The 23,442-nt window shown below is 43.9% G+C and overlaps 1 protein-coding gene across 2 annotated transcripts in view; it reads left to right on the plus strand.

Moving 5' to 3' along the window:
* LOC119014582 (alpha-1,6-mannosylglycoprotein 6-beta-N-acetylglucosaminyltransferase B-like) overlaps positions 1–23,442 on the plus strand; it is a 65,613-nt gene that overhangs the window by 30,489 nt on the left and 11,682 nt on the right. For both annotated transcript variants that reach the window (XM_037089886.1, XM_037089888.1), the window contains 7 exons: positions 3,630–3,799; positions 13,872–14,003; positions 15,853–15,986; positions 18,202–18,332; positions 20,052–20,057; positions 22,502–22,657; positions 22,800–22,946. In XM_037089886.1, coding sequence (XP_036945781.1) covers positions 3,630–3,799; positions 13,872–14,003; positions 15,853–15,986; positions 18,202–18,332; positions 20,052–20,057; positions 22,502–22,657; positions 22,800–22,946 — 876 coding nt within the window. The remainder of the gene's footprint in view (positions 1–3,629; positions 3,800–13,871; positions 14,004–15,852; positions 15,987–18,201; positions 18,333–20,051; positions 20,058–22,501; positions 22,658–22,799; positions 22,947–23,442) is intronic.

The following is a 23,442-nucleotide window of genomic DNA, read 5'->3' on the forward strand; positions in this document are numbered from 1 at the left end:
TGTAGAGAAAGGAGATGTTTCATGGAATGTCTCTGGCCGGTCTGTCTCTCTTTTTTTCTGCTTCCTGCTCTGTATTTTCTTCTAGCATTTGAGTTACTCTTTATTTGGTATCCAAGTGATGTTTGAGTCATGATAAGCGTTGTGACGTTCACAACCCATTAGGCTGTACTTTAGCTGGAAGCGCAGCGACTGGAACATGACGACTTGATGAGTCCAACTACATTGTTATTATCTACTCTGTGAATCACACGCAAATCAGAAACAGAAAGGGACACATTTATATTGTACAGTATGTTTAATGCCCCCCCACCCCCACCCCAAACATCCGGGTCACCTCTGATTGGTCAGCTCACACACGCCTGACCCAGCAGCACTTACAAAAACAGAGCAGCTGTGCTCAGTCAGTTCTTACGTACCAAGCTACCTGCTAAGCGTAAATTATGCATAAATGTAGGACTCTGTGACATAGTGTGATGTCAAAAAGTCATGGAATTAAAGGCGGGACTACTGATGAGGCGTTTCAGGAGCAGCGTTTTCTGTGGGAGAGAGGAGCTTCCGTTTGAACTTTTGTGCTTTCAAGATATTTTACATGCAAATGAACAAATATATAAATGCTTAAGGAAAGGGAGAAACGAAAAAAGCACGACAGGTCTCTTTTAATGATGGTGCTGCTATCTTAGCATCACGCTCTGTTTTCCTGAAGCCATCGAGTCTTTTCATTTTAAACCATATTTTGTCACCGTTCAGTCACAGGCTGACTGTCACACTGAATAACATCCTGCTAACCAGAAGCTGGAGAAAAAAAACAAACAGATTAGCATTCCTGCTAAATGCCTCTGCATATCTACGTCTCGTCCTGCACCAAACAAACATTCACGCGGGGAAAAGTGTGCTACTAACAGCAGCTATCAGACTAGATAGCTAATCAACTGCAAATGTCATTTTGGTTTATTAAGATGCTGGTGTCATCCTCACTCATTAGTGCCAGTGGAGAAAACATACTGCATGCCCGTGGATTGTGTAAACTACAGCCTAAATTTGTTACTTTGCCAGCATTGTCGTAACTCGAAGATGTTTCCTTGTTGATTCTTCTTTCCCTTTACCTGAACCTGACACAAACTTGATTTTCTCACCCCAGCCAGTCCTTAATTTGACTCTAACTATAAAATGTGCAATTTGTAAAATGGCTGGATGCACAACTAAATGAGCCAACTAGGCAGAGGCAGGAAACACTTACTCCTGGTACTATGTGTACCATTCGTTTTGAGTATATACTCAGCAGGTGGCCAATTCTTACATATTGCACCTTTATGTCTGGCCTTAACATAACCCAACCACTCATCTCCATTATGCCTAACAATAACCCTGAAACCCAATCCCAACCACGAAGGTGCTGTGGGAAATTCCATTTTAACAGGATGGAAACACTGTTATAAAGGGCAAACAGACTTCACAGCGAGACTTGTTTTTCAGCCTGCCTGCTGCTGTCAATCCAAATCAGACCTCACCTCTAGCTGGCTGAGAGCAAAAAGAGCATCTCTAAAATTCCTCAAAGAGCCTTCTTTCTCCTTTCCAGTAATAAAAACCCACTTCAGATAAAAACAAGACAAAATACAAACATTATTTTTTCCACGAAAAGGGATGACTCAGTTTTATTTCGTTTGGATTTTCAACCTTCAGCTATTGTGCCAACAGTACAAAGTGTCGACCCTGTTTCTGCACTTGGGTTTTTCCCCAAAGTTACTGTGCATTGATTGTCATGATATTGCATTTCTTAATTTTTCTGTCAAGTTTTGATGTCTCAATGCAAAACTTTGTCCTCCCCCTCCTCAGCCAAATGAATCAACTTCTTCCCAGCCACAGCAGTGAGCTGTAAATCTGACTTGTGGTGCTCATATAGCGCTGCGGGCTGAGCAGCTTTGTGGCTCACACACAGGGGAAATCCATTGTGTCAGCAGTGCAGGTGATGAAACTTTGAATTGGATTGGTATGTGGTATTGAGCCATTTTCTAGTTAAGAGATCTAAGCGTGAAAAGCAGCCGTCTGAAAAGCAATTCAGCATCAGACGGATAAGGAACGAACCAGCCAGCAACATATGAGGGAGGTCTAGATGCCATTATAGCTTGGACCCTTGCATAATCTGATTATCATCTCTTTAAAGCAGACAGTATTGATATGGATTGAAACATGAAGGTGCATCTGTGCGTTTGTAATTTTGAGGGACGGTTCAAGGGAAATTTCGCTGATTTTCACGGGCAAATGACGTCAGAAGGAGTCACTGTCAAGCCTCTAAACAAGCGCATGAATAAATGTGTGGTCTCCTAGATTAACCAAATTGTCTTTGAGAGGTTTTTTTTTTTTTTCCCCGAGTACAAAGTAATTGAGAAAATGCCATCTGTTGAAAAATCTAATTTCATTACATATTTAACAGCGTGGAAATACCATCCGTCGCCATCAGCAATTAAACCACTTGCGTATAGTTCTGCATATCAATTAGCCCCCCAGCAGGTCAATTCTCATTTCAACTCCACACACATTTGATTGTATTTTTTCAGGAGTTGCGTCGGCAGGGATATTCTGTCACTCCGCTTACTCGCTTTCATTAAGACACTGAATTGCATTCAAATTTGACATCAATGATCCCTGCCAAACATCTGAATTTACTGTCAGTATATATAGGAATCTTTGGAAATGTCAATTATTTACCACCCGGAGCTAGATATTATCTTAATATTGTTTAAAATCAATATAATTTTACAATTAAAGTGTATAAATGGTTTAACAGAGATGCATTCAATGCATCCAGTCATCGGTATATAGATTGCAATGACAACATTCCTGATACAAGTAATGATAAAAGATGTGATGTTAATTTGGTTCCAGGAAAAACAACTGAACAGCTTGTGGTGTCGCCAAGTGGCACCTGAGCCATACTGTAATGTTTTAGCAAAAAAACAAACCAAATGCAACGCCCTGGGCACACAGATGGTAGTGACAGAGAGAAAAGCCTTAATAACAAGCTGACTCCAAAAAAACGAAAAGCACTGGCAGGCGATAAAAGGAAGGGAACAAAAAGATGAAACCGAGAGCAAAAAAAAATAAACCAAGTAAAAAAAACCTGGATGACACGAGGAACACGAGTGGCGATGCGGGTGAGACATGCGGACCGGAAAACATGACGTGAAAACGCAGCCAAACTGAGAGAGTGAGGGAAAGGAGTGAAGATAAATCTAGATTTTAATCCTAAAAGATAAAAAGTAAGCTCCTGGCTCTTCTCCCGTCGGTAAATGGTTTCCAGATCAGAGCGGAATCCAAAACACTCTACAAATGTCATGTTTTGACATCCGTTAGTTGTGAAACTAATAGGGCGATCAAAATGGAGGGAAAAACACAAAGACAGGAAGTGTGAAAAAGACATACCACATGAGGATGAAACTTACAAAATAAAACAGGGACCCACTAAAAATAAAACCCAACGCAATGACACGTATGACTTCCCCTCCACCATGCTGACCTGGGAGAGGACAGGCCACACGAAGAAAAATCTGATGACAACATGAGTACAAACACCATTCTGTCGTAAACCCCACTCCTCTTTTGTTTCTGACATGTCTTTCTTTTCCTCACAGATTCTAGTGCACATTGGCTTCCTGACAGAGGAATCCGGGGACGTTTTCAGTCCCAAGGTGCTGAAGGGGGGCCCGCTGGGTGAGATGGTGCAATGGGCCGACATCCTCACAGCCCTCCATGTGCTGGGACACAACCTCAAGATCTCGGTTTCTCTCAAAGAGCTGCACGGGTAAGATTAGATTTCGCTTATACCTCTCTGATCCTCTTATTTTGAAGCTGTTGTACAGTGCTCGGCTCTGCGCGACGACGTTAAGAGTCATCTGTTGTGCAAACTATTGTTCTTTGTGGCCTGTTTTGTTGACTGAAAATGCTTTCTTTAAGTGCCTTGCGAGTGATGAGGAGCCCAATCATGGCGCTGTTACCCCACACGCTGTTTTCGATCACCTTTTGGCCACACCGAGATAAGCTATCACTTCTCCCTGCAGAGTGCCGCCTCAGCCTGAGGGCTTGACGGCCTCTCTACGGTTCCCCGCCGCAGCTCACTGACTCAAGAGCGATAACGGGCTTGTCGCTCGTCATCACGTAAATACATACACACAGGCGGACCATTCCCTCCGAAAGAGAAAGGATTATTGATTGTCACACCTTTCCAGTCCTGCCTCGTGCATTGTCTCCCGCTTCACGCTGGCTGGTCAGGGAAAATGGCAAGACGAGACCCGCCGTCGATTCCGGTGGGCGGTGCTGAGCCGCGCCAGACGGCCTAACGCTAATGCTCGCTTGTTATTGAGCGCCGCATGTATCCGGCGCTGTAGGGAGGAGGTGAGGGCATTGATTGAGTTCGAGCTGCCCTTTGATCTGAAATTTCAGGCCGTGGAAGAAAAGCGGCTTTGATGCGCGCGGACTAGGGTAGATGAGTGAAGGTGGTGAGGAGGCCCCGATGGGAATGCTTCTGCTGCCCCCTGCTATTATTTACCCAGCTAATTGGTGTCATGGTGTATTGAATCACTGCGCCGCCGTCTCCGCTGGGAACGCCATCAGAAATTAGAGGAACTGCACAAGTTCCGACGGAGGCTCACAAAGGGGCCAAGGTTAGGATGATGCGTTCCAACAGCTGAATGTAGTCTGTGTGTGCGTGTGCGTGTGTGTGTTATTAAGCTACAGCAGTAAACAAGGTTCCATTTGTATATGATGTACTTTCTGTAAGTGCGCTTCACGGCTGATATTGGTCTCTATTCATGAGGAAATAAAATGTCCAGCCTTGGAGGTAATATAACGGAGAATGGGACCGTATCCCGCCTCCATATGAACACAGCTCGGTGTACATGTCTTTACTCTTTTTTTTCATGCGATTTGTAAATTGTCCGGTTAGTGGCAGACGCCGAACGTCCATATATCCTCCTCTCTGTAACCGTTAATGAATAGAAACAGGCAACATTTCTCTCCATCCCTTACTCTTCTCCTCTCCCACACACTATTAAATTGACAGATAGTTATGTGGGTTGTGCTCCCACGGATCGCCTCGGGCCAGCATCTATTTACATTTCCTGCTCTTCGCCTTCCCCACCGGGGCTTTGCAAGGGGAGCTTAATATCGGCGGACGGGCCCCGCTGTGGTTCTCATGTGGACGGGGATCGACGATATGTTTAGCCTCTTCCTCCGATAGACAAATTAGCCACGCTGGGAGCTCAGCTGCAGTGGGAGTCAAGCTGTTGGTCTGCATCACATAATTGCCTCTAATTGGCAGCATTCATGCTCTCCGGTGGCGTCGATGAGTAGTCACTTTGGCTGGTGTCCTTCCCTTTGGACAAGTCGGTCCTCCTCACACGTCGCTCCCGCGGCCGACGTCTTTTCTCCGCAGCGAGATCTGCGGATGCTCTGTGGAGTTCTCTGAAGAAAAATGTTTAAAAAAACGTGCCGGTCTTTTGTTTTCTATCCACACGCTGGGAACTGTTCTCGAGGGAGGCACTGATCACACGCTGAGGAGAGAATCATGTATGGGTGTATATGATTTTTCTGAAGACATAGCACAAGAGATGCTTTCATCGTGGCGGCATCAGCTCTGCCTTTTGCTGTTTTGTTGGTAATGACTGGCAGTCGGTCGGTCGACACCGAAACACGTCAGCAACATTTGAGTGGATAGCCGTGAGCACCACTGTGAGCGGTGATGTTGAACTGTCATTTTTAACTTGAGCAATAGCGACGGAGTCCACATCAGAGCAAGCTGTTGTGGATAAACTGATTAAGTCCAGGACGCCTCGGAAACCAGGGTTCCTATTCAGTTTGGAACACATCGTCATATTCAGTTTACTAATCATTTGAACTCATGTTTACTTGATATTTTCCATTTCTTTTCCGTTTTTGGTCACTGCCTGCTGTGGTTTAGGTAACAAAATACTTGGTTAGGTTTAGGGATAAAATAAAATAGCCCCAACATGTCGGTATGAGATCATGCCGGCTATACATACATTCTCACAGAGTCGCGTGCATGACTACTGGCTCTCGCGTACGGCTTCATTGCGCGTCTAACCGAACAGTTGGATCTTATGACCATATAAGCTTTGGTGATATAATCAATCATCAGCTATAAACTCTGTGCCACACATCAGCTTTATGCTCTAAATGTGAGCTACGTAAAACTGCATCATTCCAGCTAAATGTAATGAAGATGATAATAATTGTCAGTTTTAGAATCTTCTTGCCAAGAGAGCTACAGTCGGCTCGATGGTAATCACGCTCTACTTCTAAATTAACTCTATGCTGAAAGACGCACATTTTAAAATGCCATTGTCGATCATTTAATTTAAACACATCATTAACCCTCAACCACCTCCCCCACTACTCTCCTGCTGCAGTGTGTCGAAAAGAAGAGTGTCCGATGTAAACGAGAGAGCTGGGGATCGAAAGAAACAATAGAGGACGTACAGTCGTCTTTCCTGGGCTCACTGTAATTGACGTGGAGTGTTGTGACATCAGTCCTGTCAGTAACGGCGGCACTTGTCGCACGCCCAAGGGGACGGAGGGCCCCCACGGCAATGCGCCTCACGGCAGAGACAGCTGTCACTTCCGCTCGGGGATCTCCCCTCATCTCCTCCCCGAGCGACACGGGTAATTAGCCGTCGATGGAGCGTAGCGCCTCGACACCTGGGAGCAGAGGATGGTTGTGGTGAGGAGGGAGGAGGTGTCGCTGCGGCCTGTCAAGATTTAGAGGTTCTGTCAGCGGAGTGGAGAAGTAGTTCTACGTACTACTTGTACACTGTGGGTCGACTCAAGCTCACGCCACTGTTGGATCTCCAAGTTTCCTGTTCTGTTCGCGCTGCTGTGGATTTTGCAGATGACCATGTAAGTGCAGCTACAGTCCCCACGTGATTCCATCGTGTTCCTCCGGGCAATCCATGCAAGACTCACCTGGATCGTGTGATCAGCAGCCCTCGGAAATGACTCAACAAAATGTCAAACGGCGGGGGGGGGATAGATCAGTCGAGTGTCTAGCCCGGCAGCCTGGCCCGAACGGCGGATCTAATGACGGGCGCGCGTAGGGCACTCCGAGGCGTGAAATAAGACGAAATCAAAGCTCCGACAAAGAGCCTTATTACGCTGCCAGTCTCAGGTTTGTGCCGGCGCTCTCTCTGTCTCTCTCTCTCACCCCTCGGCCTCCTGCTTGATGTGCCTTTGTTTCCACGCGTCGAGATGAAAAGCAAAAACAGCGGCGCCGTTCAAAATAACCGGAGTGTGCCATCAGTGAGATAACATAAGTTAAATAGTCTTCCGTGCGACGGCCGACTTCCGTGTGATATTCCTTGATTACTGTCGAGCGTTTAATTGCCTGAAAACACATCTGCGGGCAGTGTTCTCGGCTCTATTGCCGTCGAGGCTCGGTGTTTTTGCTCTTTCTAGAGGTTTCAAACCGATTTTTCCCCAGAGATTTAGCAGGCCATACACGCCGAAGATTGCTCCCGCAGCCTAAGAACGCCGCTTGCTACAGTTTAAGACAATTAGGTCCGCTTCCTGTGATGTCGACGGCTCAGAAAGTGCATCCCCGAGTAGAAGCTGAAAATAAAAAAAGAAAAAAACGCAAATGAGATTTTGCACATCGGTGGGTAAGAAAAGGAAACCGCCATGAAACAGAATCTCGAATTTCTCCCTGGTCTATGTTTTTTTTTTTCCCGTCTAATGAACACAAATACATTTTCCAGTTCTCTTTTTTCTCTTTTTGGAGGATAATGAGCCCTGTTTACTCTATAAGCATTGAACAGCTGTAAACAACACAAAGTCAGAACGTGTCTGATCCTAACCGCAACTGCATTTTTCTCTCCTGGCGTGCTATCCTGATGTGGCCGATCAGCATGGCGGTGACCCGGACACTGTCCCCTCGGCCTGCGTAGTGCGCCGCACACTGCGAGCCCCTCCACGCGCTCCCGTCACCCTGTCGCGGCCGCGGGGAAAAAAATCTCTCTCGGCCAATTCCCCCCTCGCTGCTGGACACACGCGACACTATTTAGAGAAGTAATGCAGTGTGACTATAGAGTCTCTCGCTCTCGTTTGTCTCTCTCATGTCTCTCTCCCTCTTCCTAAAACTGGGGGGCTGCGATGGAGCCGGTGACCAGCTGTGAACCGGATAAATGATGCCCGATGGCGTTTTTTTTTTTTCCCGGCCTCGCACCCTTTGTCCTCCTCTTTCTCTCGCAGCTTACTTCTCGTCTCTGAGGCCTGAGCCGTTCGTCAAAGTCGCTCTCGCACCGTGTCCCGAAGGACGACGGCGGCAACGTTTTATCTCTCTACTCAATAAAAACGAGTCAGTTATCGTCTGTGTAGCGCGAGCCTGACAGTGCTTCTGCCTCTGCCGTCCAAAAGCCTTTTAAAAAAACACATTTAGAGACATAAAGTCGTGCACAGCGACATGTATTATTCATCCTGATGAACGCATTCTGAAACAACTCTGTAACTGCCCTTATTTCATTTTTTTAAATATTTGAAGAGCGAGCCGTGTCTGGCAGACGTCTCCGAGCGTGTTCGGCGTTATCGCTGCTGAGAGGGATAGCGTTCCACGTTCATCACAATATATGGTTCTTTAATGGGATTTTAATGGCGCTGGAAGGCAGCGGAGTTGTGAGGCAGATACTTGTTAGTTGGGGGGTGGGGGGATTAATTGTCGGTTTCGGTGTTTTCATGGGATTCGATGATAACGATAGCAAAGATAAAAACCAAGCGAGCGCTATCCTTTTAATCTGGTAGATAAAGACAGGAAGGGGGAGTTGTTTGTGCCCGCTCGTGTATGCGCACTGTACATGCTGGTGTGCCCGCGTGGTACAGTAACAGCGTGCGTGTCTGTGTGCGCTCCCGTTTCCCCACCACCGGCTCCTTAATGCACTTTAATCCTTTTTACTCTTCCCCCTTAAAGTTTACCCAGATTTGCATATATCCAATTAAACCCCCCTGAACAGCGCTGGCGCCGGTGGATCTGAGAGGAGGAGGCAGCTGCAGTTCTGCTCTCAGTCACTGCGATACATCCGCTCTCGCATTAATGCGCGTCGGCATTTACCTCCGAGGGGTCCACGCGGGCCGTGAACTACATTTCCAACTTCGCACACACAAAACACACCTACGCCAGTGGGAGTGTGTGTATGTCAATGATGCTACAAGCAGGCAAAACCACACACTTAATTGAAAGAATGTACACACACACGCACAGTGGCTTATGTATACAAGATAACCGGGCGTGGCCAGCATCCGTCCTGATTGATTCAATCGCACTTTGATGGCTTTAAGCACAGGTGAGAAGGAATCCAAGGTGCTTCGAGGACCAACTCAAGATCCGGCGTGCAGTGTGTGAAACACTGTGAAACAAGGAGAAGACGCCACAACAGCATGTCCAACGGATTACACAGCGTCTGAGTTCCCTGCAGGTTCACTGTCATGCAAATGACATGTTTGGACCTAACCTGCTAATATCGGAGGCAGATGGCAGTGAACAGGTTGTTTCAGCTTATCTCACCAACTAATAGAACAAATCAGAGGAGAAACTTTAAAAAAAAAAAAAAACTTTGCTAAGCACCTACAGTGTGGCAAATTGTCAGTAGTCGGTGCCTTCATATAATTCCATTGAATGTAGTTCAGTAAGTTCTTGGCTTCTCGTAAAAAGTGTCAGTCTGTCGCGGCAGCGCTGTCCCGGCCTGTCAGCTACATCACAGCGCTGACACTCCTCGTCTCGTACCTGCCAGCATTTAGCGTCTGTTTGAACACACTGTTCCCCACAGAGTCCCTTCAAAAAAATGCGTAGTTTTGTGTGTTGTTGCTTTAGGAGGAACTTGACTGTCTTAGTGAAACACGGTCTGTGAAAAATTCATAATTATTTGAGCCTCCTTGAAAATCTGGCAAACTCAAAGTAGTTTTTGATTAAAAACGTGTTTGTTTGTTTGGTTGGTTGTTTGGTTGTCCCTGCGACGGCAGCTACATCTGTTGGTCCCCCAGTAAAAATAAATAAAAACATTATATTTGGTCTTAGCAAACACAGAAATCTAAAGTGGTCGCTCGAGACTCGTTCTGATACCAGGTGTGAATTGATAACAGCTGTCCCCTTTTTATTGAAAAACATTTTTAATGCGAGGTATAAACAGCTGGAATTGATGCTCCCATCAGCTGTACATTGAGTTCAGTGCTGATTAGCAATTCAAAATTGCTTTTATCGTCAGGCAAACTCAGATGGGGACACAGTAGAATGAGATTACGTTGCATCCGGCTCAAGACACTGCGATCACAAGCGCCTGTGTGTACATACACCCACACTGACTGGTGTACACGTGCATACATAGCCCTGAATTCCCCCCACACAAACAATCACACAGTTGTGTGCTATTATAATTATGTAGATTAATTGTTGTGCTATATGGTGAAAAAAAAACAAAAACCTTGCAGCTTTGCCATGGTGATGAAATTTATATTCAGTGTTGTTGTCTGTTGATATATTTTTGCGCACCATCTTGTCTGCCTTTTTATATTTCACCACTCGTCTGTGATCTATATAGGTGATGTATAAGTTGATATGCTGTCTGCTGGACTGTATTGTGTCCGCCTGGCTGCACACTGAACACAATGTAGAGAGGACGGCAATACAGCCTCAGTGAAGAGCACTTTGTTTTGTGTAGGCCCTGAACTGCCCGGGTGTGTACCTTTTTCAGTGGCTGACCATAAAGCCGACACGCTCCTGCTCATTATCTCCCGTGCTGTAGGGGAACTGGCAGCCGCGCCTGTTTCCACAAGGCTGCGCAGCCGACTAAATATGTTCACTGTCCAGAGGAGGATCGATAGGCTCTTGTTTCGCAGGTGTTTGTGTGTGTGTGTGCGCATACTGGCCTGTGTTTTCCGAACCAGGTAGTGAAAGAGAGAGGGAGAGAGGGAGTGGGAGTTGAGGGTCACGGGTGTGTGACTGCTGCTGCAGAAACTTTCATGAAGTGGCTGCAGTTCACAACACCGAGAGCTTTGATGCATTCCAGGAAACACAGTCTTTTCTCTCTCTTCTTTGTGTCTCCCCGGAGAGAGATGCTTTCTTTGCTACCGGTCATTCTCTGAGATATGTGACAGACGTTTATATTTGAGCAGAAGCCTCAATGGAACGCAGCGCTTTTTTCTACTGGTACCATGTATCATTTACAAATTGAATGAAAAAGCTACAGTACAGTAAGTCGTAGCTGGATATGGAGCCGGCTTTAAGGAGCACTTTGTTAGATTTGTCCACCTCTTGAATTTGTACTCCAAACAAATAGGGGGCAGCATTTCACCAGAGTGACACCGCCAACTGTAGCTGCCATTAGCTAGTTACCTAGCAATTCAGACTGAGGGCTCAGAGTAGTATTATGAAAAAAAAGGTTAAGCAAGGGCTAGCTGGTTAGCATGCTAGCTTCATATGATATCTCTGTGACACTATATATAAACATCTTTGATATAATGTCAAAATTCTTAATTTTCTACATTCTGTTGATAGTTTTAGTTCCTTTTTTATTGTTTGAAATAAAATTCTAACATATATAGCATGTTTGATTGCATTTTCTGTCAAAGTCAGAGAATTTAAACACACTAACAAGTTATGTAGTAGCTCGGTGGCATTAGCAGCATAGTAAGCTTCTGTTAACTTGTAGAAATGTCATGAACCGCTGAATGTAAAGTCTTCAAATGTATAGTCCCTGTGTTTTTTGTGGTCCAGTGAAATTTATCATAAAGATATTCTATACTACAGTTATCTTGTTTTTCTAGCTGCTTCAAAAGGTGCCGGGGCCCATTACCTCGACATACATAAATTGCACTGTATCCTACCGATCTGAGCATTAACTTCTTCTGCTACTGTTTTTTTGTTGTGCTTTTTTTTTTATTTTATTTTATTTTATTTACCATGGCATTGTTCTCAAGAGCTGCTGAAGTTTGACAAAACAATTCTTTACTGTCTGGATGAAAACAGACACACTTGATTGCCTTTTTCTCAAACAAAGTGCTACCTTGATCCCCACTGAAAGCGGAGCACTCTGAAGCCGAGCTGTCCTTTGTCATAGCAGACAGCAAATTTATATCTCCTGTCTTTCTTGTTTTTGGTAACATAAGACTCGGTTGTAGCTGCTTTTGTCTGGTTTTATTTATGCCTCCCTTTTTTCCCTTCTGCAGATGGTTCTTGATATCTAAACTGATCAAGCCAGTCTGCTCCGCTGCACCAGGCGGGAAAAAAGAACAAGGGCACGTTATCTCAACGCAACACTGACTTGCAATCTCAGATATTTTAATTATATGATCAATATGCACGAATGCTGCTGTCATTCACACCTTGTGCAGAAAGCAATATTAAAAAAAAGGTGGTAAACTAGATTCATACAGAGAGCAACCTTCATCCTCACAGTCTAGTTAGTCTAGAGTGCACTATATTTACTGTCCGCCATTCTCCATTGAGTGAACTACTGACAGTATGTATATGAATATATATATATTGACAGAGAGAAAATGAGTGAACAGCAGATATTAAACACAGCCAGCACTTTCCTCTCTCAGTGGTAAAAAACTCAATCTACTCTACAGACATGCTAGCTAGTAGCTCTTTGGGGCTGCATTTGAGCTAAATGCTGACATTAGCATGCTAACGTGCTCACACTGCTAATGCTAGTGTGTTGATTTTAGCCCGGGGATATACATTGTTTATCTTCAGCCTCAGGAAGACATATTGTTAACCCCGTTCACCGTGTTAGTTTTGTGTGTTAGCACACCAGCATTTGCATTAGCACTAAACGTGTAGTGTAACAGCCACAGACTAAACATTTGACCTCAATTGTGGGGCTAGATGAAATCTAAGAATTAAGTTTATTACAAAAAGAGCACCATTATTGTTTGTGCCAGATTTAAACGCACCAAAGCTAACGTGATTCATCTTCTGGGGACCACGAATGTCTGTAAATTCTAAGGAAAATACAGCCAATAGTTGTTAAGGTGATGCGGTCTGAACCAAAGTAAAGTGGCGAACAGAACGATCGGCATTGACATACAACACATAGAGCTACGGCTTAAAAGTCTGGTAGGAGAGCTAACAGTGCACGCCAACATTTATGCAGTCAGGGATTGGATGGCATCCTGAGCAGATTATGCACAAAGAAGCAAAATAAGCTACCGGTCCCTCTGTTTCTGTTAATGATGTGTACTTAATGAAAATTTCTCAAGTAAATTACATAGATAAAGTTTGAGATCAGGTTGTGCAGATAAACTGGGTGGCCCCCCCGAAGAGCCTTTGTAGCGCTGATTTCTTGCACTGCTCGCTCGAGCGGATCTGCCGCGACACGCTTCACAACGCAATCGGCCGCTTTCACTCTTCCTGTCTCCAACTCTCTGTCCGACCGTCGCTCTCTCAGAGACGCACCCCAACTGTATCTTCAGGGAAATGGGAGAAATTGCACAGGAGAGCTTTGAAATGAGCGGTCCCATCTGGGCTCGTCTTGGCGGATTGAAAGTCTTCGAGTTAATTTGTGGTTTTGTTTATCGTCTGTTTATGGGTAACGTTCTGTCATGATCACTGTGCTGTCATCGCAAATGATGATCACAGATATTCCTCTAGTGTCTCATAGGAGCTGCATTGGAGGGACTCCTCTGCAAGAAATCATCTGTGCAGCGGCAGCAATACTGGAGCAGCGGTATTGAGAATTTCTCTAATTAAATGAATCAATTTATTAGGATGCCGTGACTACCAGTCGACTCCGGCCCGACAAACAAACAAACAGTGTTAAGGCTTGTTCCCACATCACAGTGAGTTGATAAAAGCACATCTGACCCATCTGCAGGTTTTTGGGCGTCCCACCGGGGAGAGGAAGCTGCCCTCTGACGGGACCTCTGCCCTTCGACCTCATCTACACCGACTACCACGGCCTTCAGCAGATGAAGCAGCACATGGGGCTCTCGCTGAGGAAGCACAAGTCAGTCTCTCTTTCTGTCTGTGAATTTTTTCTCTGTTTGTTGACCAGGCTCTACGTGCACTGTTTGTTAGTTTGCACCCGTTTCAGTCACCATTAACTGCCTTTCTGATGAAGTGCTTCGCCGTTATTGGCTTATTGGCCCGGCTGGCGTAACAGGTCGGTAACTTCACCGCACATCGGCAAAATTCTCCCTTTGGAGGGATCCAATTTGGCCTCTTTGCGCTGCGATCAATCAACCAGGTGCAGGCTTCAGGGTTTAATGTCAAAGTCTGATTTGGTTGTCTGCTTCGAATGAATTCTTGTACACAAGTGTACTGTATATTCACATTCTGTGATCAAATTCAGCTCCTGTGTTTGTAAACGCTTAAAGGGAGGCATATCGTGCTAATTTTCATAATACCCAGTTTGCTCTGATTAATCAGCTCACACATGGCTCAGTGAGTGCCAAATGATGCAAATACATAGTGACGCAGTGTGATGTCACAAAGTCCTCAAATTAAAGGCGGGGCTGCTGACAAGGCGTTTCAGGAGCAGCGCTTTCTGTGGGAGAGAGGAGCTTCTGCTGGTGCCGACTTTAACCTTTCGACTTTCACATGCGCCAGAACTTTTATTAAACACAGAGGGGAAGGAGAAAAAAACAAAAAAGGGGTAATAGAGCTCCCATAAACAAAACAATGTGATCCAGCAGTTTGTAGCTCTGATGTCCCTCTAAGTGTAATTGGTAAAGTTTTTTGTTCTTTGGTTCCAGCTGTCACAACATAGAAGTAAATCCCCAAAAACAATGCTTTTGTTGCAACTCTAGGAAAGAAAATATGATTATGAAAAAATGAAAACGTCTAATAGGAAACAAAGTCTTCAAGTTAAACAGCAAAAAAGGGTGATAATCATTACTGTGTTGCTGTAGTGCAGCTTATCTTACTATACATTTTGCTCTGAATGCATAAGAGGAAAGGGATTTAAACATTTATTATATACCTCAGCAGCGGATGCACACATTGCACACCCGCCGCCGATTCCCATCAGTCCAAGGTCAGCTGATCGACCCGCACTCCCCAGCTGTCACGAAGTGTCGGACCGATACTTTAATTTCCTCTCCTGCCCTGACACTGATCTAGAGATGCTTGGCATTGATAAATGTGCTCGGAGTGGATTACATCAATTGATTTTTTTAGTTTCCCAGTGTGAATATTCACTGCTGATATAACTCGCCTCGAGCCGTCTATTGTAAACTTAACTTGTGAAGTCCGTTCTACCCTCGTTTTCTTGGTTGAGCTCGATGTGGAAGGACATTAACGCGACATACATTATCAAATGAGCGTAATCTGTTCCCTTCATGTTAACCATTTTCCAGTCTTTCCAAAGAGAGTTTAGAGTCAAGTGTTTCTGAGAACGGCATTGGCCGGCGCGTCGTGTCACGATCTGTTCCAGCAGAGGCCCCCGTGGTGTCTGTGGAACAAGCCTGTGATTTAAGCCTCAGACGTCTCACCTTGAGGTTCGTGTAAGCTCTGCTCAGTGAGGGGAGACCGGCGGGGGGACATGGATATCCATCACCGCTGACAGCTTTACACACCAGACAGTTAGAGAGCTGAGAGGAGCTCTCACGAGTCAAAGGAAAAAAAGGGAAAAAGAAAAGTGCTTCCTGTTGTTGTTGTTGTTGTTGTTGTTGTTGTTGTCGTGCTGATAGATTCTTATTATGCGTCGAGGAGCTGAAATAAACCGGTAATGGAATTGTTTTTTTTTTTGCTTTCTTGTCACTCTCATTCAGGGGAGACTGTCCTATTTGGAAGCTGGAGATGTCTTTGTTCTAATTTTAGCTCAGCACATTTCTTCTTTTTTTTTTTCATCCCAGGTGCCACATCCGAGTGATTGACACCTTCGGTACGGAGCCCGCTTACAACCACGAGGAGTACGCCACGCTGCACGGCTACAGAACCAACTGGGGCTACTGGAACCTCCACGGCCAGCAGTACATGACCATGTTCCGTACGTCCTGTTTCATTTTTCCTCCTGTCAGAGCGTGGCATGATGCGATGCGTAAACCTCTCTGAGCGAAGGCAGACTGTTCGAGTTTCTGCGTTCCTGCGAGGCTCTGGGCTCGCAAACAGAGCGGAGAACTCGCTCAGAACAGCTGCGCCCGGGCAGATGCCTACAGCCACCGACTGTTACCAGACACACAAGTACACACACACACACACACACACACTCACGTTCACACACACAGACACACGTTCACAGCTCATGCAGCCTCCAATTAATTCGGCGACAGTGGGCAGCCCCCGCTGGTTCCTAAATAGTGAGTGTTTTCACCCAGCTGAACCTGTGAAAAATGTCAGCTTTTATCTCGGTTTTACCTGAAGACGCCGTTTCTTTTACTCCTTCCCCTTCGCCATCTTTGATCCAGCTGCAGATTTGGAGCAATCCAAAACTCTCAGTACGTTAAAAACTTTAACAAAGATGACAGAAGGAAAGTGCTGATTTGATTTTTTCTAACTTTGATTCAATACTTTGATATTTGAGACACACTGAGGGCATAGATATTCTATATTCATTAAATGCTAAATATAACAAGCTGTGTATACTGTGTGTTAAGAACAACAGCGTCTGAGCCAGTTTACTTTCCTTCTTTTCAGGAGGAGGTGGGGCCACTTGGTGTATAAAGAGCCCTGAAGTCATACTTGATTCCAAGTAAAGATATTGTAGTAGATATTACTTTGGCAAGAGGGAAAGTCAGCTGTATGAACAGTATTTGAGTAAATGCCTTATCTTATATTAGCTGTACCTAGGCATCAACAGTACAAATAAAAGTAAATTATACTTATATTTACCTGTATGTATATAATAATAAGGGTCAACTGATGATCGACGTGGCTGATTATTAGATCGGACCTTCAGCATGTTATCTGCAAAGTAACCAAAGTTAGCAAATAAATGGTGGGGGAATAAAAGGACAATATTTGCCTCCAAAATATAGTGGAGTGGAAGTATAAAGTAGCAGGAAAAAGGAAATACTCAAGTAAAATACAAGTACCCCGTATTGTGGAGTATGTCAAGTAAGTGTAAAAATTGTATTGGGAGCAGAATAGAAATTGTTATGTATCAATATTTTGATATTTTAGAAAACCTTTGCACCTTATTGACGGTGACGCAATGAACATCAACCTACCAGGGGATGTAAAAACAAATACGCTAGTTTATTGTAGGCATAGTGCAGAATGTCAATTCTCAGGCTGGGGTCCCCTGAATCCAAACTAGAGCTCATGCTGCGACAGGATCCCACTGGCCACACCGATCCTAACAGCAAACATCGCCGAAGTCGGCCCTCATCGTCATCTCAACTACATGCCTGTAAAATTGCACGACTCGCATCTTTCGTGGTTGTGATGCTGTAACACTGACAGTACCTGTCCAAAGACAAACACACACCTGGTCGAAGGACCCAGAATTCCTTATGTGGTGCAGTAGTTCTTGCTGCAAACCACATTTTTTCCATGATAACGCACATGCAGACAGAAATTCAGAGGGTGACCACGGCTGACCACGCTGCTGTTACAAAGAAAACAAAAGATACAATTTGATGAGGCTCCAGATGAACAGATGAACTTCACATTGGCTGGCACACATGATGTTAATGATAACAGTAATAAAGGTGCTAATCTTTTTTATTTAAATAACAGCACGGGCAACATTAAATTGCATTGACCCCAAGTGCTTCATTTTTAGGCGCACCAGTTGACTGGTGAAAGCATTTAGTCTCACTTGACAGATGTCATGGCGCACTTGCGACCAAAATAGCGGCGCCCTGGAGCCGTGGAAGATGTCAGCTGGTGCTGGTGAAACTCTGACTGACACAACTCGAGCAGAAACATTCATTCATGTTGTGTTCAGCCTTGTTTGCCGACTTGCCCTTCCTTCCTCACTCTCTCTCTCGGATTTCTCATGATTTGAAGGTTGTTAAAAAAAATATATACCGTACCAGTACACAATTCAGCAAAATACGGGAAAAAATGGGAAAGGTTTCGTCGTTTTTTGGACATTTGAATGTGTTTCCAGCACACCTTACATATGCACAAAATAATAATTCTCAATCATTGTGAATTTTGTCTGCCACAAAACAGTTTGTTTTAATCACTTTCTTTTTTTAGACGTGAAATTGGACCTCTAACGTGGTATTGCCAATTACTTTGTTTGTCCTTGGCAGCCCACACTCCCGATAACTCCTTTATGGGTTTTGTGGCGGAGGACCTGAATGAGACGGAGAGACTGAACATTCAGCGCAACAAGGTTAACAATATGGCCGTTGTGTACGGGAAAGAAGCCAGCATGTGGAAGGTCAGTATCCTGCAGTACACACACGGATGATTATTGCCATTGCTACATATGTGCCGGCTAATTAGGTGTAATAAATCCTGCCTTTGTCCGCACCTCATTTGCTTTAATAAGGAGGGTAGACTATGTGTTAAACTGGTAACTCCAGTGTGCTAGTGCTGTAGAGAATATATAATAACCATGAAGTTATGGTAAGTCAACGCTGAACGTGTCCTTGCAATGTAAATTTAAGGAATAATAAAGGATGAGAGGGGAAAGAAGAAGAAGTCGACATGCTGCTGTTACAGACGACACCATCTTGTGTTGAAGGAGTACGAGAGCTACACACAACAGCAACGGGACTTGCCATGTAGCGTTGAAAACATCTCACGACTCACATGAGAGGCTTCCTTTCACGCGGGACTCTTGTCACACTTTTGAAGCCGCGCTCTCTCCAGGTCCCATTGTGAGGCGAGTCGCTGAGGGTTTTGCGAGACTGCACAGCCAGGCCCGTTCCTCTTGCCGCTGAGTGGCACTAATATGGTTTGTAATGCCTCAAGAGGCTGAACTACACTTCACTCTTGTTTGAGTATTGTCGAGCAGTGTAGCCCCGTCGCAGTGAAGGTTGCTATTGTGAGGAGAGTGGAAAAAAAATGTATTGAGTTAAGACGCCACTGAAGTACACATATAAACCTTGATTTCTGGCAGGGGTTATCAAAGGAGTCGAATGGAGTCATGACTGAAACAAGACCTCAAGGACACCGTGATCCGAATTCCATCATGCATAAAAGTCTAGACATAAAGATGATCCTTAAAACTCCAGAACTTGAGAATTCTCCAATTTGAAGTTTTTCCCCAGTTTAAGACTAACTGATAGTTGTCTATACATCCTTGTGGTACAATGCAAACAGGAACTAAAAATTAAATTAAAAAAAAAAATTCAAAAATTCAATTCAGCTTTGAAAAACCTTCAGTTTAGGGGAATTGTTAGAGCGTTACACGTGGCAGATGACTGAAACATAGACGGATTAAATGCATTTGTCATGACATGTTTTTCTTTGAATCCGATAAAAGCTGAATAAATGTTTGTTTTGAGTATCGCGTTCCCTGAAAAAAAAAAAAACCTTTACAACATACAACTGTGAAAAACACCCACTACATGTTACATCTCCCCGCAATCGAGTCGCCCCTCCAGGAATTTAGCCCAAAGTGCGACAGCAGAGGAACAATTGTTTTTTTGTTTAGAGTAAAAATTTTCCCTTCGAGCTGCTGGCACGATTTCTCGCTCTTACTGTAGTGTTTGAAGTGCGCTGCAGCCTCCCCCATGCTTCGGTTCGCTTGGATTTTTGACTGCAGCTTTGTTCCTACACTGCCATAAAAATTCCCGTTTTTTTTTTTTTTTTTTTTTTCAGAACAACTTGAGCTGCAGCGTAACATTTGTGAGTCTGAAAGACTGCAGTGTAAAAAGCCAGGAGTGCTGAGTTCTCTCCAGACAATAAATCCTCCCCCCCCCCCAATAAACAGCCTCTTCCTAAACCTCAGTTTTGAGGTTTCGCGCGAGAGTTTTTGCGGGCCTGCAAAGGTCCTGCGAGAGGAGAAGCGACTAATTCTTCATGTCATATTCTCTCTTTTTCCTCCACGTCTGCCTCCCTGCTCACTTCCCTCCCACTCATCCCTCTGTTCCCACCCTGTAACGGTTCTGTGCCCATCACCCCGTGATGCCTCATTGATGGATACGCACAGCTTCAAGTAAGTACACCTGCTCTTCCCCGGGCGTCGTCCATTCTTTGTGATATTTTAAGAGCCTAAAAAAAAAAATACCAGACACAATCACTGTGATTTCAGATGTGTAAAATGTCCTCCAACATTTAGATCTGTAACTTGAAATGTTAACTTAATCTATAATGAAGCGCAGAGCATGGATGACAGACCCAGAAATAAACAACTTCATACCCATATTTATTATTTATTACACTGCTGCACTGTTTATATTTATACATATGTATAGACAAGTCTATTTCTATGTATTACCATTCTACTATATTGTTTATTTTTTAAGATTATTTTTGTCTATTGTTAAATTGAACTTTCCTTTGGCTGCTGTGATGCATTTGTGGGACCGATAAAGGAATTCTGATTCTGAATACAGTTTAAGCTAATGTAATTTATAAAATAACTGATTAAATGTGACATAAGTAGACATTTCTGCTTTGAATTGATTTACCTTTGTAAACATCCCTTTAACTGAGCATTTTATTCATAATTTATTATAGTTTTTTATATATTTGTTTCTGTATTCTTTTCCCTCTATATCTAATTTTACTTAAATGAGCACTCTTAAGGTTTGGGAAAGAAAGATCTGAATTGCACCTGCACCTGGTATCTGTTATGCCTAAACAAACTAAATAAACAAACTGTCTTTGTTTTCACAACTGGATGGACAAACTGACCGTAAAGAGCAACACAGTTTCATACTGTTTCGCTTTGTTTATATGTGGCGGACCCTGCCACCTTTCTTGCTTCAGCAGTGCTCTTGGGACCTTATTGTCCTCAGAGAACAGCTTGTTTATCCAGTAACAGCAAGGATTCATTTTTCAAAGTTTGTAGCATCACCTTGTTATTATTGTATATATAAAATTTTTTAATTTATCCTCCTAAACTACGTACATAGCGCCCCTCTAACTTATTTCTTTCTGATATAGAAAAAGTTAAAGTTGAAATATCCATTTAGGTCACATTTTATGAAATATTATTTCCAATTTTATTTATGATGCATTAAGTGGTATATACATTTATTGAGCTAATATTAAACATTTTTTTCTGATTTGGGAAGATTCAGTCGTCCGCAACGGAGCGACATCATCATGCTTACAACGTTAAAACAAGATTTAAATAAATGAGTCATTGAGGTTGAGGCTCGTCCCAGTGGTCACATGCATCCGGTGATGTGAGTCAGATTTGGAGAGCGTGATTTCATCTCCATGTTGCTCAAAGACATTTAAATGGCCCGAGATGAAAAATGAGGAATAACACTCGGCTGACATTTATAAATGATTTATGCCTTGAAGAAATAGCGTTAGTGAATAATTCATCACATTCCCCCAGAAACACTTTTTGAGGCAAAATACATACATTGATTCTCGCCTTACATAACCTCACAGGTCTGGATAGTCACCCGTTGATATGATGATGTTGTGGCTAAGTAGAGCAGACTCTGCTCATTAGACCTGACCGTCTCATTTCCATTAGCCAATACTTTTTGCTCGGGCAGAGGTTATAATCTTGCCCCCCTCTATGCCTTTGGGCTTTTCTCCCGCGCCCTTAAAATAGTAGTTGTCAGTAATACAGTGGGTCATAGCTGTGTCAGTGCTAAGGCAGAAACATTAGTGAGGAAAATAAATGTAGAACGGCGTCAAGAGGGGGGCATTTTCAGAATTATTATTATTATACGTTAACATATACTAGAGATAGCATGCTAACCATCAGGGTCCACAGGCCTCCACCACTGCTCAGGGCTCCCATTTCAAATTGACAAGCTGCATGGCTAGCCCAGCTAACCAGCTAATGGCAGCCACAGTTATCAGGCTACTCTGGTCATTTGCTGCCCCCTAATGGTTTAGAGTACTAAATTGCAAGGTGACCAGTTCTTACATATTGCACCTTTTAATGCAATCTAAGTCATAAAAAACAGCTTTTAAAAAGGCACAACATTTCTCACTTAAAATCTTTTCAGAATCATATTTCAGTAAAATGTTTAGCCGGCTGCCGTGTTTAAATGTGCAGTTTGCAAGAATTTCAGTTGAAAAATTAACCAAAATCAACAGAATGTGAAGACATCACAGCAGCAGTTTCTCTGATGATATGCCACCCCTCTTTGTTTGCGGCATTAATTCGACAGGTAGCAAATTCTAACATATTGCACCTTTTTAAACAATTGCTGGGAGGACAGAAAGGGAAACGTACACAGGAAAACGTGTACTTGACAGGTCAAGCGGCACTGTCCAAGGCAATGTATGCCAAACACAGAGTGGGCAAACCAACAGGGACATTCTGGACTGAAAAAATACTCATTTGAATGCAAATTAAGATGACCCCCTCTGTAGCACTGTGTGTTTGGATTGTTAAATTGGTTACTTTACTCGCCTATTTCTAAGTGCTTAACTCATTCTGTCTGCATCCTGTATGTCTCAAAGGGAAAGGAAAAGTTCCTGACCATTCTGCATCGCTACATGGACATCCACGGGACGGTGTACTACGAGACGCAGCGTCCACCGGAGGTGCCTGCCTTCGTCAAGAACCACGGTCTGCTGCCTCAGCAGGAGCTGCAGCAGCTCCTCAGAAAGGCCAAGGTAGGAGGAACCTTCCATAGACTTTGATGCAAAGATGCATAAAACAAGTCATTAATTTCCAGACTTTGTGTATTCAAATGAGTGTTGACCTGGATATGAGCATATCATTGTATAAACTTGAGATCTCCTCCTTCCCGTCAAGCTGTTCATTGGGTTTGGCTTCCCCTACGAAGGTCCCGCCCCTTTGGAGGCCATAGCCAATGGCTGCATCTTCCTCCAACCCAAGTTCAATCCCCCTCACAGCTCTCTCAACCATGAGTTCTTCAGAGGAAAACCCACCTCCAGGAAGGTAGACACCATTACTTTAATCTTTTCTTTTTTCTCAGCAATGCTTAAAACACACACTGACGCTATGTAGTTTTGGATCCATAAGTGAATAAGTAAGCTGTTCTCAGAGGAAAATAAGGTCCCAGAACAGTGTTTGAAGCTAGAAAGGTGTCAGGGTCCGCCACATATGAACAAAATACAACAGGATGATACTGTGCTGTCCTTTAAGGTCAGCTTGTTCATTCAATTGGTCAATGGAGATCTTTCTGCGCACCTTTAATGTGCTGGTTTACAACATAGAGGTAAAGAGTACAGTCAGTCCTTATTTTCACAAAGCAAAACAAAACAATCGACTAACATGCCGTGAACCCTTCGTAAGAGCCAATAAGAAAAAACAAACTGATATATTTTTGTTTATATGTATCTATAAAATGACTCTATATAACTCATTTTACCTTAACTAAATGGCAACCTCCAATAGAGTACTTTAAGGAAGCTACACACTTTTGTCTTGAAAT

Source organism: Acanthopagrus latus, chromosome 23 (assembly GCF_904848185.1).
Source record: "Acanthopagrus latus isolate v.2019 chromosome 23, fAcaLat1.1, whole genome shotgun sequence".
Classification (NCBI taxonomy): domain Eukaryota; kingdom Metazoa; phylum Chordata; class Actinopteri; order Spariformes; family Sparidae; genus Acanthopagrus; species Acanthopagrus latus.